This window comes from Gymnodraco acuticeps, unplaced genomic scaffold (assembly GCF_902827175.1).
Source record: "Gymnodraco acuticeps unplaced genomic scaffold, fGymAcu1.1, whole genome shotgun sequence".
Classification (NCBI taxonomy): domain Eukaryota; kingdom Metazoa; phylum Chordata; class Actinopteri; order Perciformes; family Bathydraconidae; genus Gymnodraco; species Gymnodraco acuticeps.
This window is the reverse complement of record NW_022992138.1, coordinates 306,521-322,962: the sequence shown is the minus strand read 5'-3', so window position 1 is coordinate 322,962 and position 16,442 is coordinate 306,521. Positions and strand designations below refer to the sequence as shown.

At 41.3% G+C, this 16,442-nt stretch overlaps 2 protein-coding genes across 2 annotated transcripts in view; both read right to left on the bottom strand.

Moving 5' to 3' along the window:
• Positions 1 to 6: 6 nt before the first annotated feature.
• LOC117538275 (zinc finger protein 664-like) lies at positions 7 to 9,993 on the bottom strand. The gene is made up of 2 exons (XM_034203875.1): positions 9,581 to 9,993; positions 7 to 1,177 (listed from the first exon to the last, which is right to left on the bottom strand). The coding sequence occupies exons 1-2, from the start codon at positions 9,991 to 9,993 to the stop codon at positions 376 to 378; spliced, it is 1,215 nt and encodes a 404-aa protein (XP_034059766.1). The 3' UTR covers positions 7 to 375.
• A 3,259-nt stretch (positions 9,994 to 13,252) lies between these two features.
• Positions 13,253 to 16,442, bottom strand: part of LOC117538267 (oocyte zinc finger protein XlCOF6-like) — a 115,981-nt gene continuing 112,791 nt past the window's right edge. Inside the window, 2 exon segments of the mRNA XM_034203867.1 lie at positions 13,253 to 14,533; positions 14,535 to 15,439. Of these exon segments, the coding sequence (XP_034059758.1) occupies positions 13,372 to 14,533; positions 14,535 to 15,439 (2,067 nt within the window). The 3' untranslated portion in view covers positions 13,253 to 13,371.

The following is a 16,442-nucleotide window of genomic DNA, read 5'->3' as shown; positions in this document are numbered from 1 at the left end:
AAATGGCCTGATTGCCTAAAGCTTTTCTCACACTGGTCACAGGTGAAAGGTTTTTTTCCAGTGTGGGTATGTTTGTGAATCTTCAAATTGCCTGAAGTCAAGAAACTCTTCTCACACTGGTCACAGGTGAAAGGCTTTTCTCCAGTGTGGATTATCTGGTGGTGCTTTAATGAGCGTGAGTCCTTGAAACTTTTCTCACACTGGTCACAGGAGTAGGGTTTTTCTCCCGTGTGGATTCTCTGGTGAATCTTCAAATAGCCTGACCGGCTAAAGCTCTTCAAAACAAGCGGTCAACAGGTGAAAGGATTTTCTCCAGTGTGGGTTCGCTTGTGAATCTTCAAATGGCCTGACTGCCTAAAGCTTTTCTCACACTGGTCACAGAGTAGGGTTTTTTCCTCCAGTGTGGATTCTCTGGTGAATCTTCAAATAGCCTGACCCGCTAAAGCTCTTCTCACATTGGTCACAGGTGAAAGGTTTTTCTCCAGTGTGGGTTCGCTGGTGAATCTTCAAATAGCCTGACCCGCTAAAGCTCTTCTCACATTGGTCACAGGTGAAAGGTTTTTCTCCAGTGTGGGTTCGCTGGTGGACCTTAAAATGGCTTGAGTGGCTAAAGCTCTTATCACACTGGTCGCAGGAGTAGGGTTTTTCTCCAGTGTGGGTTCGCAGGTGAACCTTCAAATCGGCTGACTGGATAAAGCTCTTCTCACACTGGTCACAGGTGAAAGGTTTTTCTCCAGTGTGGGTTCGCTGGTGGACCTTCAAAGTCCCTGAACTCCAGAAACTCTTCTCACACTGGTCACAGGTGAAAGGTTTTTCTCCTGTGTGGGTTTGCTGGTGGACCTTAAAATTGCTTGAGATACTAAAGCTCTTCTCACACTGGTCACAGGTGAAAGGTTTTTCTCCAGTGTGGATTATCTGGTGGACCTTCAATGAGTATGACTGGCTAAAGCTCTTCTCACACTGGTCACAGGTGAAAGGTTTTTCTCCAGTGTGGGTACGTTTGTGGATCTTCAAATTCCCTGAACTCCAGAAACTCTTCTCACACTGGTCACAGGTGAAAGGTTTTTCTCCAGTGTGGATTCTCTGGTGGACCTTCAATGAGTCTGAATGGCTAAATCTCTTCTCACACTGGTCACAGGTGAAAGGTTTTTCTCCAGTGTGGGTACGGTTTGTGGATCTTCAAATTCCTGAACCCCAGAAACTCTTCTCACACTGGTCACAGGTGTGTGGTTTTCCTATCATGGCTGTAAACTGATGTTGATCCAGCTGTTCTCCGATGATACTCTTCTCCCCCTCATCATAAAGTCTATCTGGGTTTTTGCAGGTCTCTTCCTATAAAACAAAACAACAAATCAACAGAGAGTAATATTAGAGCAGGGGTTCCCAAACTTTGCTATGCCAAGGACCCCCATATAGCATTATCCTCTGGCGGGGACCCCCTTGTTGCCATTTTTTTGAATTACTTTATGATGGAAAATATGACAAATTAATCATACATCTTAATACATTTTCTTAATATATATTTGTATTAATAATTAGTTATTCTTCTAAACATTTTTTGTATTTATCTTTTGTTTGTCATTCCTTACATTCATTGTGTCTTCTGTTATACACATTCTTAACACAATATTAAATAGTAATATCAACAGTAAACATATTTTTTAAAGCATTTTTAAAGTGATCTCTTTCTTTATAATATTATATAATTTTGAACAGTAACATGAACAATTAACATATATTTGTTAGCATTTTTTAAAGCTATTTATACCTTTTTAATATTATATATAATATTCAACAGTAATATTAACAATTTAAAAACTGCGGTCGCAACATGTGCGCGCAGTGATGAGCGGGCCCTCGCGTCCGTAGCGCCTGTCGGGGAGGGCAGCTGGTCGTCCCGGCGTCAAGCAGACGCGCGAGTCCTCGGAAATGAGCCGTTTGTCATTTCTCAAATTTTTTGCGTCCCAGACTCCCAGGTCCTCCGGCAGCGACCCGGAAACGGATGTCGGCGCGCCGTCTCGAAGGAAAACAAATTTCTCTAAAGGCTCGTTGAGGACGATTTTCGAGGAGGCTGTCTGGAGGTGCTGTAACCGAGGATACACTGATTTAGAGGAGAGAGGAGTCCTCTCTGGAGGAGCTATAACCGAGGGTACACTGATGTATTCTCCGGAGACTATTTCAGCCAACAGTGATAATATATGTAACAGGCCTACATTTCAAACTTTATTTGTAGGCTTTAGGAGATATCTACAAATAAACAGTAGATATTTGTCATGAAACCATATAGAGCTTCACATAATAAAATATACAAGGGCAGTGCCTGATATTTAGTATATGCTTTAGGAGCTGTTTGTGTTTGTTGTACAAGGTGTAGGTGTGGTTTTGTGTGTGTGTGAGAGTTGATGTGGCAGGCAGACAGGCAGGTGTCAGTAGGTTATCTGACATATAAATGGTAAAAAAATGGTACATTCTCCGTTAGCCTACGAGCTCCCCGTTGAGCGAAGGACTGTTTCCTTCTCAATGTAGCATGACATTGGATATGCGCTTAACTTGTCCTGGATTGGAATTTTTACGAACATTTCCCTAGGGAGGAGTTTGCAAAATGTACTTAAAATGAATGAAAAACATTTTTCAAAATGGCCGAGTTTTTGGGGGGGGGCGGGGCTATGGAAGGCAATTTGAAATATGTCCGCAATCATAAGAGCAATTTGTATACAGTGTTCGTGATATCGGAATAACTATATCCGAGTAGTTTGGAGTAATTTGCGACATGTAAATCGTCAAAAATGGTGTATTCGCTGTTCGCTTACGACCTCCACGATTGAGCTATCAAAAATGTTCTTCTCAATTTAGCATCATATTGGATAGGGGCTGAACGTGGTGTCCTGGATTGGAATTTTTCCGATCATTCCCCTAGGAGGAGTTTGCAAGAATGTGCTTAAAATGCATGAAAAAATCGCACATTTTTCTTCGGTTCAAGGAGATTATATGTAGAGCAGGTCCCACCTGAATAAGTGTGCAACATTTCAGGTCATTCGGAGTTACGGTGCGACTTTGTACAATCTTTCCCAAAAATGGAAATGGCCATAGGTGGCGCTAGAGAGCATGCTGGACAATTTGAACAATTGAGTCCAGAATATTGTAGTTTTCACCGATTCTGGAATCCGTGCAGAATTATACAAACTTTTGAAGCATCCTAAAGACTTCAAAAACAGGAGACGCCAGCAGAAAAATAAGAATATCCCTCCATAACATAGGTTCCTTGTAACTTCGTGCTAGGACGCCGTTGGGGTCCTAGCGCTCCGTGCTCTGGCCCTAATAAAACTATTTATATTCATATATATATATAAACAACAGTCCTTGTCATTTCACTATGGTGTCTCTTTGTGTATACCTGTTCCCTCACTAGTGGGAGGGTGGCTTGGTGGCTCCTACACAAGTTTATCAATCCTAGGTTTTAGGTTTGTCATTGTCCACTTGCAAACGTCCCTCTGCGCTTTGTTTTTCAATACCCTTCAATGTAGAAAAGCCAGACTCGCTGAGGTATGTGGTGGCAAATGGAAGAAAGGATTTGAGAGCCCTTTCAGCCAGAGCGGATAGCCTTTTTTGACATACAGCCAAGTACTGAGGGAGTGAAACAGTATGCAAGTTTTCCAGAAGCCATGAGGCATCTGAAAAAACGGCAGCCAGTTGATGATTTTCAGAAGAGAGGATTCAATTGATCTCCCTTCGCAGTTCAAAAACACAATTCAGCCACCGGCCCCACGGGAAAGTTCCAGCGCACGTTGGAGTGGAGCAGTAAACCCCTCAAACTTTGCGCCCATTCTCGTTACACAAAATACGCTTAGCAACAAGTTCCATCGCGATGGAGCATGCAGTGCGTTGCCACTAACAATTGGGAGGCCTTACCACCATGATCAAGCTGTCACACTCCGCTTTTTTTGCCCGTCATAGCCCCACTGCCCCATCTGAACACCACACCCACACAACGAAGACCAGTCAAGTCCATTTGAGATAATGTACTCATCTAAAACTTGAAAATGTTCTCTTCCAGTGCTTTGCAAATAATATTTCCTCAACAAAGTTGTCTTCTGATATAAATCTGATATATGCAAGCAATTCTGCGACAATTTGCTACATCCGTGCTCTCATCCAGCTGCAGAGCGAATATTTTACTTGGCTCCAAAAGATGAGCAGATACTCAGTTTCACTATCAATAGCAGCAAGCTTGATTCTGATTGGCTTGAAGGGCAGTCGTGTGATTCAAAAAAACAAAAACTATTAAAAATATTGGCATCAAAGGACACATAGATTGATAGATATGCAGTTATTAATTAACATCTAAAAAAAAAAAAAAAAAATGTTACTTAAAAAAAAAAAAAAATCCCCCTTTCCCCTCAAACTTTGCGTGACCCCCCCTGGCGGCCCCACGGGGGGTCGGGGCCCCCACTTTGAAAAAAACACTGTATTAGAGGACACATGAAGTCTTATGCAAGTTAAAAAATTGAACGTGACAAAAGTAAAGTAAGGTTTTTAATGAAACCCCGAGAATGCATTCTGACTCGTTGTAACCTAAAATACCCGCTGAATAAAGGCAGAAGTATAAATACCTATTAACTTGATACAACTTCTGCACAAAGACGCACTGATTGGTTGATTGATTCAGACTGATTTGTTGTTATTTTTAAATGAATACAAAGGGTTGGCTCTCACAGGACAAAATGTTTTTAAATATTATTCAAAACACTGGCAAAATCTAAATGTGTTTCACAACCAATATCATGATGGAATATTACATACTTTATCTGTTATAAGGTTAGAGTTCTGTATAGCTAAATACAAAAAACTAAAAGGGTTGAAGCACACAAACTCATTTCATTGTTTTAATAAAATTAGTTTTAGTATCCAGGTATCACTAGCTATTCAAATATCTACAACCATGAATTTGAAAATAATGAACATTAAATGAATCACATTAATATCAGTAAATTCAGAGGTAGGAAGTACATTTACTCAGGTACTGTTACTTAGTACAATTTTGGAGGTAATTGTACTTTACCTTGTGTATTTCCATGTTATGCTAACTGTGTACTTCTACTCCTCTACAGTTCAGAGGTAAATGGTGATACTTTTCCTCCACTACATGTATTTAATACCTTTAGGTTACTTCACAGATCTGGATGAATGATGTGAAATCTAATCAAGTGTTAAATCAGACTTTAGTTTCCACCTGGAGTAAATCCACCAGCTACCCTGCAGTATACAAAGCCATTCAAACTAGCATTGCACCTTAACCAGCTTGAGAACACTTATCATGATCAATCATTATAAAACATAATCATATATATTATTCTAAAATGGACCACAATTCTGCACAAGTGACTACTTTATACTGTCGCTACTTCATTCACTATTAATTTTGATGAGAATACTTTTCTACTTTACTTGAGGAACATTTTGAATGCAGGAATTGTACTGTAACAGAGTATTCCTACACTCTGGTAACTTCTCCTTTTACTCAATTACAAGATCTGAGTAACTTCTAACTTTGACTCAAGTACAAGATCTGAGTACTTCTACTTTTACTCAAGTACAAGATCTGAGTACTTCTCCCACCTCTGAGTAAATGTGAATGATCAGATGTTAACATCTCCTTGTATATGCTACTGTAGCTTTAGCACTCACTATTTGCTACAGGTGACTTCCTGTTTTACATCTTTGATTGATTTTGCCAGATGTTGCCTAGCAACCATATACGATTCACTCAGTATAACGAATGCTTTTTTCATATCTTCATTGTTTGGACTCAAATGTTACCATGTAAACAAGTTCTGAAAACTTAATCACAGGACTCTAGACGGCTAACTTTAAAACAGAATGTCATTGTTTCACTCAATATGAATAATTATTTAACCAGGATTTTCACTTTAAAAAGTTAAAGTAACTTACCTCTGCTGATGAAGTCATTCTAGCTTGCTTGTGTTATCGTCTACCTGAAGTTCAGCCATCTGCAATAACAGAGATTACCTTATTACTTATTAGCCAACTACAGGAATTAAAATAAAACATCTTGTGTTTTTCTAAATGTTAACCTTGAGACCATTAATTTGACAAACAATCACTACGACAAAGCTCAGAGATGGAGTCCATCCAGTTAGACACTTGCACATCTGACACATAATATAGACATATCTTGTTGTGCTTTAGTTTGTGCATTTTTTTAAAATAAATGCAGCTTTAAAAAGAGGTAAAGCTATATATTACAAATATAAATCAGGGTTGCCAACTTTGGGGTTCCTGGCTGGAGTGAGATTTTGATATCATGAGGTTAATTATACATATGCTCACTAATGACTGCTATCGTATCAGTAGCGGGACCTTAGCATATATATAGGATACAGTTGCAAGAAAAAGTATGTGAACCCTTTGGAATTACCTGGATTTCTGCATAAGTTGGTCATAAATGTGTTCTGATCTTCATCTAAGTCACAACAATAGACAAACACAGTCTGCTTAAACTAATACCACACAAACAATCATATGTTTCATGTTTTATTGAACACACCATGTAAACATTCCAGTGTAGGGTGGAAAAAGTATGTGAACTCCTAGGCTAAAGACTTCTTCAAGAGCTAATTGGAGTCAGGAGTCAGCCAACCTGGAGTCCAATCAATGAGACGAGATTGGAGGTGTTGGTTAAAGCTGCCCTGCCCTATAAAAAAATACACACCAGTTTTGAATTTGCTATTCTTAAGAAGCATTGCCAGATGTGAACCATGCCTCGCACAAAAGAGCTCTCAGAAGACCTACGATAAGAATTGTTGACTTACATAAAGCTGGAAAGGGTTACAAAACTATCTCTAAAAGCCTTGATGTTCATCAGTCCAGACACATTGTCTATACATGGAGAGAGTTCAGCACTGTTGCTACTACTCCCCTAGGAGTGGCCGTCCTGTAAAGATGACTGCAAGAGCACAGCGCAGAATGCTCAATGAGGTGAAGAAGAATCCTAGAGTGTCAGCTAGAGACTTAAAGAAATCTCTGGCACATGCTAACATCTCTGTTGACGAATCTACGATACGTAAAACACTGAACAAGAAATGGAGTTCATGGGAGGAACACCACGGAGGAAGCCACTGCTGTCCAGAAAAACATTGCCTGCACGTTTGAAGTTTGCAAAAGAGCCTCCTGGATGTTCCACAGCACTACTGGCAACATATTATGTGGACAGATTAAACCAAAGTTGAGTTGTTTGAAAGGAACACACAACGCTATGTGTGGAGAATCCAAAGGGTTTACATACTTTTTCTTGCAACTGTATATATACAATATATACAAATACACGATATTGGACACAGACTATAAAGGGCACAACGTTTCATTCACTAATGAAAGTCAAACACATGTTTGTTTCCACTGTTTTATTGTGTGCATAGGCCTGTCGCGATAAGCAAATAATTGACTTATCGTACGATAAATAAAAATTAACTGGATAATTTCTGACCTTGATAAATTGCCATTTACATGAGGATGTGACTAGCAGTTTGAAAGGATGTACTTGAATTATTATTATATATTATCATGATGTCAGTGCTCTAAAATGGTCATACAACGGTGCCGACAATATTATCGTTTATCGCAATAATTTCCGAGAAAATGTATCAACAAAATTAGTTATCGTGAGAGGCCTATACATGAAACACACACAAACCTATAGACTTACTCCAAACTGCCAAATATATTAATTAACACACTCTCATAAACTCTTTGACTCTATTTTGGCCTAGTACAGGGGTCTGCAACCTTTTTGACCAAAAGAGCCATTTTGCCCCCTTTTCCAACACTTTTTTTTGTCTGGAGCCGCAAAACATATTTGATAGCTTGATAAATAAGTAAATTCTTAACATGTGACACGTTGTTAATACAGTATACCTCTGTCAAGGACTATAATGAAGGTTGCTAAGGCAGATCAAGAAAGGGAAAGGAAAAGAGGTTAAAAGACGGAGCAGATAAATTACCAGAAGAAGAAATAATAACAGGACACGGAATGGGCTCTGTAGTTTGTTTAGTATATGGCCATGTACAGGCCCGGTTCCAGAACAAAATGACTTGGGGTGCATCTAAGATTACAGGGGGTGCACCCCTGGGGGACACCCAGTGAAATGGCACTTTCTTGTGACTTGTGATTACAGAGTTGTACAAACTGTTGTCTGTCAGTGAGGTAGGGCTGTACCCGAATATTCGACTATTCGAATATTCGTTCGTTGGCCAACTATTCGGGTTTTAATTTCATTATTCGGATATTCGTTTTTTTTATTTAAAAAAAATTTTATTCAATTTTTTCCTAAATGTATGCTATCAATAAAGGCGAATTGCCATATTCTTATACTATATTTATACTTTGAATTGCACTGTTAAAATGCGGAAATATATACAATATCAGCCTGTGCTCCTGACATCGCGTTCACTCACAGTCACGAACGCAAACGGCACGCTTAACCTCGCTTCACCTCGTTTCACACACCTGAACAGAAAATGCCGAAGACTTCAGCTGTGTGGGACCATTTTAAATTGGATGACGGTAAGAAGAAGGCAGTGTGCCAAATATGCGACAAGAAACTGGCCTACCACGGTGGCACAACAACTCTGAAAAGTCACCGGATGCTGTAAGTAGTAGCCTAGCTTAGCTTAGCTGTTGTCAAGTTACCATGATGAAGCTGCTTTATCCGCCGTTTAAACAGTAACGTTACACATGGTAAAATCGTGAACTTACTTTGCTTGGAAAATAGTTGCAAGCAAGCAACCGAATTGTTTTTTTATATTAGTTTTTCAATTTTATCCGAATAGTGAAAATAATGAGCAATGTGGGAACATCTGGGGCTAAGGCAATTATTGGCATACAGTTCGTTCATTTATTTTTCGTTATTCATTTATTTAAATACTGTTTACTGTATCGGTAACAAGTATTACACTGTTAGGCCTACTGTTACGGCTATGTTATTAAAAGTATTGTTGTTATAACAGAAATATGTGTTTTGTATCTTCAGGTTGTAAAACGATATAGACGGAATTTGGAACCAGATTTGGTCCCAGAGCGCTGCACTGCGGCTGGGTTAAATGCAGAGGACACATTTAGTTTTAATCATAGACTGTGGTTTTAATGTATGCGAGTACTGAGACAATAAATAAATATAAATCGTAATAGTATGCTCTTTCTGCGCTTCTGCTTAACAGCGTGTTGTCAGGTGTCTCGGAGCGTGTTATGACATTTAAAAAAAAAAAAAAAAATGTATGAAAAACAAACAAAAAAATCTCTCCGCACCGAATATTCGCTGCCGATTACTACCGAATATCCGGAGCCCGAAAAATGGTATTCGGGACAGCCCTACAGTGAGGTATGATGAGAACCAGGAGAGTGCAACACCAGTGATCCCAATGCCAGCCAGGCGGTCCTGGAGTAGTGGGTGAGAGATGGTACCGAATGCAGCGCTGAGGTCAAGGAGGGTGAGGATGGTGAGAAGTCCGGAGTCAGCTGCACGGAGGAGGTCGTTGGTGATTTTAACCAGGGCTGTTTCAGTACTGTGTTTTTGGCAGAAAACCAGATTGGAAGGGTTCATGGAGGTTGTTTGTGTCAAGATGGGACTGAAGCTGTGCAGCAACCACCCTCTCAAGGGTCTTGGAAATTAAGGGTAGGTTGGAGATGGGCTTGTAGTGGTTTAGATCGGCTGGGTCAGTACCGTTTTTTTTGAGGATGGGAGTGATTGCAGCTAGTTTGAGGGAGGTGGGTACAATTCCAGAGGAGAGGGAGGAGTTAATTATGTCAGTGATCATGGGTAATATGGCTGGTAGGCAAGCCTTGACCAGGGTGGTGGGAAGAGGATCAAGCTGACAGGTGGTGGTTTTAGCTTTACGGATGAGCCCTGAGATGGTGTATTCCGATGCTGGGGTGAAGATGGAGAGGGAGCTGATGAGTGATGGACCAGTGGTAGCCATCCAGGGTGGATCACTTGAGGAGGTGCATGCTAAGGCCAGCTCTAGGAGAATGGTGTTAATTTTGGAGTGAAAAAATTGCAGAAAGTCAGTACATTGGTCAATGGAGATATCTGGAGGGAGGGTTTGAGGAGGCTGAAGTAGGTGACTGACTGTGGAGAAAATAAATCTGTTGTTACCAGTGCTGATGAGGTTGGATTAATATGAGGACTTGGCATTGGAAAGCGCGTTCTTGTAGAAGTGAAGGTGATCCGAATACATTTGCGTGTGAATTGAGAGTCCGGTGCTCTTGCACAGCCGGTCCAGTCGGCGGCCAGTTGTTTTGAGCTGACGTAGCTCAGAGGTGAACCAGGGGGCGGAGCGGGTGAATGAAACTTTGCGAGTTTTCAGGGGAGCCAGGGCAGTGAGGGAAGAGGAGAGACAGTTATTATAGTGATTCACCAGGTCAGCAGGGTGGGTGGATGCTGGAGGATTGGGGTAGGAATGAATCAGAGTGGTGAGATCTGTGGGGTTAATGTGTTTAATGTTTCTGAAGGTGATGGACCGTTGTTCTTTGGCTTTGGAAAGGGGGGCATGGATATAAAAAATTACAGCTTTATGGTCAGAAATGGGGAATTCAAGCAGGCCTCGTTTCTAAAAAAGAATCCCAGTTTGAATTTCAGTTTCCTTAAAAGATAGTCAATCTTAGTAGTCATATATAGTCAATAGTCAAGTTTCTGTAGGTGTGAACAGCTTCAATGTGGTTATGCTGTGCAGACATGATGCAGGGAAGAACAGTTGGTAACTTTTTCTTCTTGGAAAACAACATGACTTTTGTCTCGTCTGAATTTAACACCAACCTGAGGTGGAACAGGTGTGACTGAAACGTGTCAAAAGCAGACTGCAGACGTTCAAATGCAAGGGCAGCAGTGCTAGCACAACAGTATAGATCAGTATCATCTGCATAAAGATGTACAGAGGCATCAATATTTTTGATGTATATCATTTATATAAATTGTAAAAAGGGTGGGTCCCAAGACCAAACCTTGAGGAACACCTCTGGGCACATTAAGAAAGCTTGAGGAGAGACCGCTGAATTGTACAAATTGCTTGCCATTTGAAAGATAGTTTGAAAACCAAAAAACAGCTTGGTCAGACAGGCCTATATGGGGTAACTTCTGGCATAGAATGCCATGGTCCACTACACAGTATCAAATGCCTTGGATAAGTCTATAAAAAGGGCAGCACAGTAGCTCTTTGCGTCCAAGCCTTCAACAATGTCATTCCCTACTTTCAAAGCAGCCGTTAGTGTACTGTGCTGCTTCCTAAAGCCCGACTGGTGAGGAGATATAATGTTGTTCAAGCTTAAATATTCTTTGATTTGATCATTCACCAGCCTTCGAAATTGGTCTGTAATTATTCATCACCATGGGATCACCACCTTTCAATAAGGGGAGAACATTTGCAGTTCTCCAAACATCTGGAATGACATTGTTTGTTATAGAAAGATTAAAAACATGACACACTGGTTGGGCTATAATATCTGCAGCTAGACGTAAGAAACAAGGGGGGAGATCGCCTGCTGATTTATTGGGCTCTAGGACCTTTAGAGCCTTACAAACCTCCCCAACAGAGAAGGGGTCGAAGGAGAAAGTGTGGCTACTGGAAAAGGTTATGTAATGTTAGAAATTAAAATCAATGTTTTATGGCATAATTTAGTTTAAACATACCGTCAGCTTAAATGCTGTTTTATTCTGAAAAAACAGAAGTTCTCGCACAATCTTAATGCCAAGCTTTTATTTTGAAAATCCTTCATCTCCTGTTAGCATTTAGCATGTGCCTAATATCACCATTCTAGAGATGTGAATGTACACAGAGTATTGCACACCAAAGCCAACTGACTTTAACACTACATCTATATACATCGAGATATTACTATTGCTGAATATTAAAGGAAGGGACAGTTATTTTAAGTTTTGTTTACAGACATGAGTTGGTATGACAACATCCTCAACTACCGTAAATGATAACTGTCGTAAAGTATTTCCAGTATTATTAAACAAATGATTGCAGTCGTTAAAATGGATTAAATAAAAAGTCATGAATGAGAGTATGAGGAGAAAAGGCATGTGGAGGTTTACAATGAAGATAGAATGTCTGAATCCTCTGTTATGCGCGATATCGGACACAGAAGACCGAGGGGGGAGGTCCCCTACCACAGCCCCCAGAGAGGAGGAGCGATGGGGGATGCAAGCGGGAAAGACGAATGTGTGTGGAGTCTCTTCTCCACGGCCGCGACTGCGAGAGGGAACTGCAGCTTCTCTCTCCCACAGAACCATCTTCTGCCTGTAACATTACGGCGCCATTTTAATTAAAGTACCCATTTGAACCTTATGCCAGAGACTCCATTGGTCTCATTTATCCTAAGCTTCTCTCCTGGACGCGAGAATAACGAATACTCTAATAGTAACATCTAATGTAAACATGAATGGACCAAGGATAGACCCCTGTGGAACCTCTTTCTGATTGTAAAATTGCCTGAATGAGTACAGTCAGCAACAGTAATAGTTTATGGTTCAAAGCGACGCTCTATCTAGCTTATATGAGACTAAAGGCTCTCTGCACACTTTTAGAAATCAGTAGGCTTTAGCTTGTTTATATTTATAACATTATTACATTTAAAGTGGACCTATCATGCTATATTTGAATAATATATTGTAGGGCCATACCTATATAAAACATTTCTGTGAAGTTTTTTTCTTCAAAATACCAAACAGATCATGCATTTTAGCCATGCCTCATTTTCGCTCTATTTGCTCTTTTCCAGCCCTGTTTTTGCAACGGCTGATTCTGTGAGAAGTCGTCTTCGCTGCTTTTCTAGCAGACTACAGCGCCACTTACAGGTCTGGCATATGTACTACAGCGTCTCCAGCGCTTTTGAGCGGCAATGGCCGTGGCCAAACCCCCATTCCCCTGATAGGTGGAGAGTTGCCCATATAGGCGGAGCTCCCTGTTTCTGACGTCAGAACAATTTCAAGTCTGTATCAGCTCCGTTGCAGCCCCGTTTTTAGAGATTTGGGTATGGAGGAAAAGAGAGAGGGTTGTGTTTTCTGACACTTGGTGAGTTCCCTGATACACCGGGGACACATATTCATGTATAAAAGACGTACAAAAGTGCATTTTGCGAGATAGGTCCCCTTTAAGTGACTGTGGTGTCTTGTTCTTTAGGAAGCTTTGTGTGTGTGTGTTATTGCTGTTGAAAAAATACAAGTTGACAACTTCATTGCATACATTTGAATATTATTGAGAACATTTGAACAACTTTTAAAATACACACAACATCCTTTAACAGCGAGTTGTGTCAAACAGTCCAGCTCACTCTTTCTGAACAGTCTCAGTGCACTAGTGAAGGTGTTCTCCCATGTGGTCTGGTTCTCTGAAACTCTTCTCACAGGGAGCACAGACGTCAGGTTTTTCTCCAGTGTGGGTAGGCTGGTGGAGCTTCACACTGTATGAGTCACTGAACTCTTTCTTCCACTGGTCAAAGGAGTGGATTCGCTGGTGGCGCTTCAGTGAGCGTGAGTCCTTGAAACTTTTCTCACACTTGTAACAGGTGAAAGGTTTTTCTCCAGTGTGGGTTCGCTGGTGGCGCTTCAAACAGCCTGACCGGCTAAAGCTCTTCCCACACGGGTCACAGGTGAAAGGATTTTCTCCATTGTGGGTTCGCTGGTGGACCTTCAATGAGTCTGACCTGCTAAAACTATTCTCACACTGGTCACAGGAGTAGGGTTTCTCTCCGGTGTGGATTCTCTGGTGGACCCTTAAATGGCCTGACTGACTAAAGCTCTTCTCACACTGGTCACAGGTGAAAGGCTTTTCTCCAGTGTGGGTTCGCTGATGGATCCTCAAATCACCTGACTGGCTAAAGCTCTTCTCACTCTGGTCACAGACGTCAGGTTTTTCTCCAGTGTGGGAAGGCTGGTGGAGCTTCACACTGTATGAGTCACTGAACTCTTTATCCCACTGGTCAAAGGAGTGGATTCGCTGGTGGCGCTTCAATGAGCGTGAGTCCGTGAAACCCTTCTCACACTGGTCACAGGTGAAAGGTTTTTCTCCAGTGTGGGTTCGCTGGTGGACCTTCAAATCGCCTGACCGGCTAAAGCTCTTCTCACACTGGTCACAGGTGAAAGGCTTTTCTCCAGTGTGGGTTTGCTGGTGGGCCTTAAAATGGCCTGACTGCCTAAAGCTCTTCTCACACTGGTTACAGGAGTAGGGTTTCTCTTCAATGTGGGTACGTTTGTGAATCTTCAAAATGCCTGACTTGTTAAAGCTCTTCTCACACTGGTCACAGGTGAAGGGTTTTTCTCCAGTGTGGGTTCGCTGGTGGACCTTCAAAGTCCCTGAACTCCAGAAACTCTTCTCACACTGGTCACAGGTGAAAGGCTTTTCTCCAGTGTGGGTTCGCTGGTGGATCCTCAAATAGCCTGACCGGCTAAAGGTCTTCTCACACTGGTCACAGGTGAAAGGTTTTTCTCCAGTGTGGGTTCGATGGTGGACCTTCAAATCGCCTAAAACTCCAGAAACTCTTCTCACACTGGTCACAGGTGAAAGGCTTTTCTCCAGTGTGGGTTCGCTGGTGGACCTTCAAATCGCCTGACCGGCTAAAGCTCTTCTCACACTGGTCACAGGTGAAAGGCTTTTCTCCAGTGTGGGTTCGCTGGTGGACCTTCAAATAGCCTGACTGGCTAAAGCTCTTCTCACACTGGTCACAGGTGAAAGGCTTTTCTGTAGTGTGGGTTCGCAGGTGAGACTTCAAATCGGCTGACCGGCTAAAGCTCTTCTCACACTGGTCACAGGTGAAAGGTTTTTCTCCGGTGTGGGTTCGCTGGTGGGCCTTCAAAGTCCCTGAACTCCAGAAACTCTTCTCACACTGGTCACAGGTGAAAGGTTTTTCTCCAGTGTGGGTTTGCTGGTGGACCTTAAAATTGCTTGAGATACTAAAGCTCTTCTCACACTGGTCACAGGTGAAAGGTTTTTCTCCAGTGTGGGTTCTCTGGTGAATCTTCAAAGAGCCTGAATGGCTAAAGCTCTTCTTACACTGGTCACAGGTGAAAGGTTTTTCTCCAGTGTGGGTTCCCTGATGGGCCTTCAAATTCCCTGAACTCCAGAAACTCTTCTCACACTGGTCACAGGTGAAAGGTTTTTCTCCAGTGTGGGTTCTCTGGTGAACCTTCAAATAGCCTGACTGGCTAAAGCTCTTCTCACACTGGTCACAGGTGAAAGGTTTTTCTCCAGTGTGGGTACGTTTGTGGATCTTCAAATTCCCTGAACCCCAGAAACTCTTCTCACACTGGTCACAGGTGTGTGGTTTTCCTATCATGGCTGTAGACTGATGTTGATCCAGCTGTTCTCTGATGATACTCTTCTCCCCATCATCATAAAGCCTATCTGGGTTTTTGCAGGTCTCTTCCTATAAAACAAAACAACAAATCAACAGAGAGTAATATTAGAGCAGGGGTTCCCAAACTTTGCTATGCCAAGGACCCCCATATAGCATTATCCTCTGGCGGGGACCCCCGTTGCCATTTTTTTTGAATTACTTTATGATGGAAGATAATGACAAATTAATCATACAGCTTAATACATTTTCTTAATATATATTTGTATAAATAATTAGTTATTCTTCTAAACATTTTTTGTATTTATCTTTTGTTTGTCATTCATTACATTCATTGTGTCTTCTGTTATACACATTCTTAACACAATATTAAATAGTAATATCAACAGTAAACATATTTTTAAAGCATTTTTAAAGTGATTTCTTTCTTTATAATATTATAAAATGTTGAACAGTAATATGAACAATTAACATATTTGTTAGCATTTTTTAAAGCTATTTATACCTTTTTAATATTATATATAATATTCAACAGTAATATTAACAATAAACATATTTATATTCATATATATATAAACAACAGTCCTTGTCATTGCACTGTGTGTCTCTTTGTGTATACCTGTTCCCTCACTAGTGGGAGGGGTGGGCTTGGTGGCTCCTACACAGTTTATCAATCCTAGGTTTTAGGTTTGTCATTGTCCACTTGCAAACGTCCTCTGCGCTTTGTTTTCAATACCGGCTTCAATGTAGAAAAGCCAGACTCGCTGAGGTATGTGGTGGCAAATGGAAGAAAGGATTTGAGAGCCCTCTCAGCCAGAGCGGGATAGCCTTTTTTGACATACAGCCAGTACTGAGGGAGTGAAACAGTATGCAAGTTTCCGGAGCCATGAGGCATCTGAAAAACGGCCAGCCAGTTGATGATTTTCAGAAGAGAGGAATTCACTGATCTCCCTTCGCAGTTCAAAAACACAATTCAAAAACACAATTCAGCACCGCCCCATGGGAAAGCCAGCGCACGTTGGAGTGGAGCAGTAACCCCTCAAACTTTGCGCCTATCTCGTTACACAAAATACGC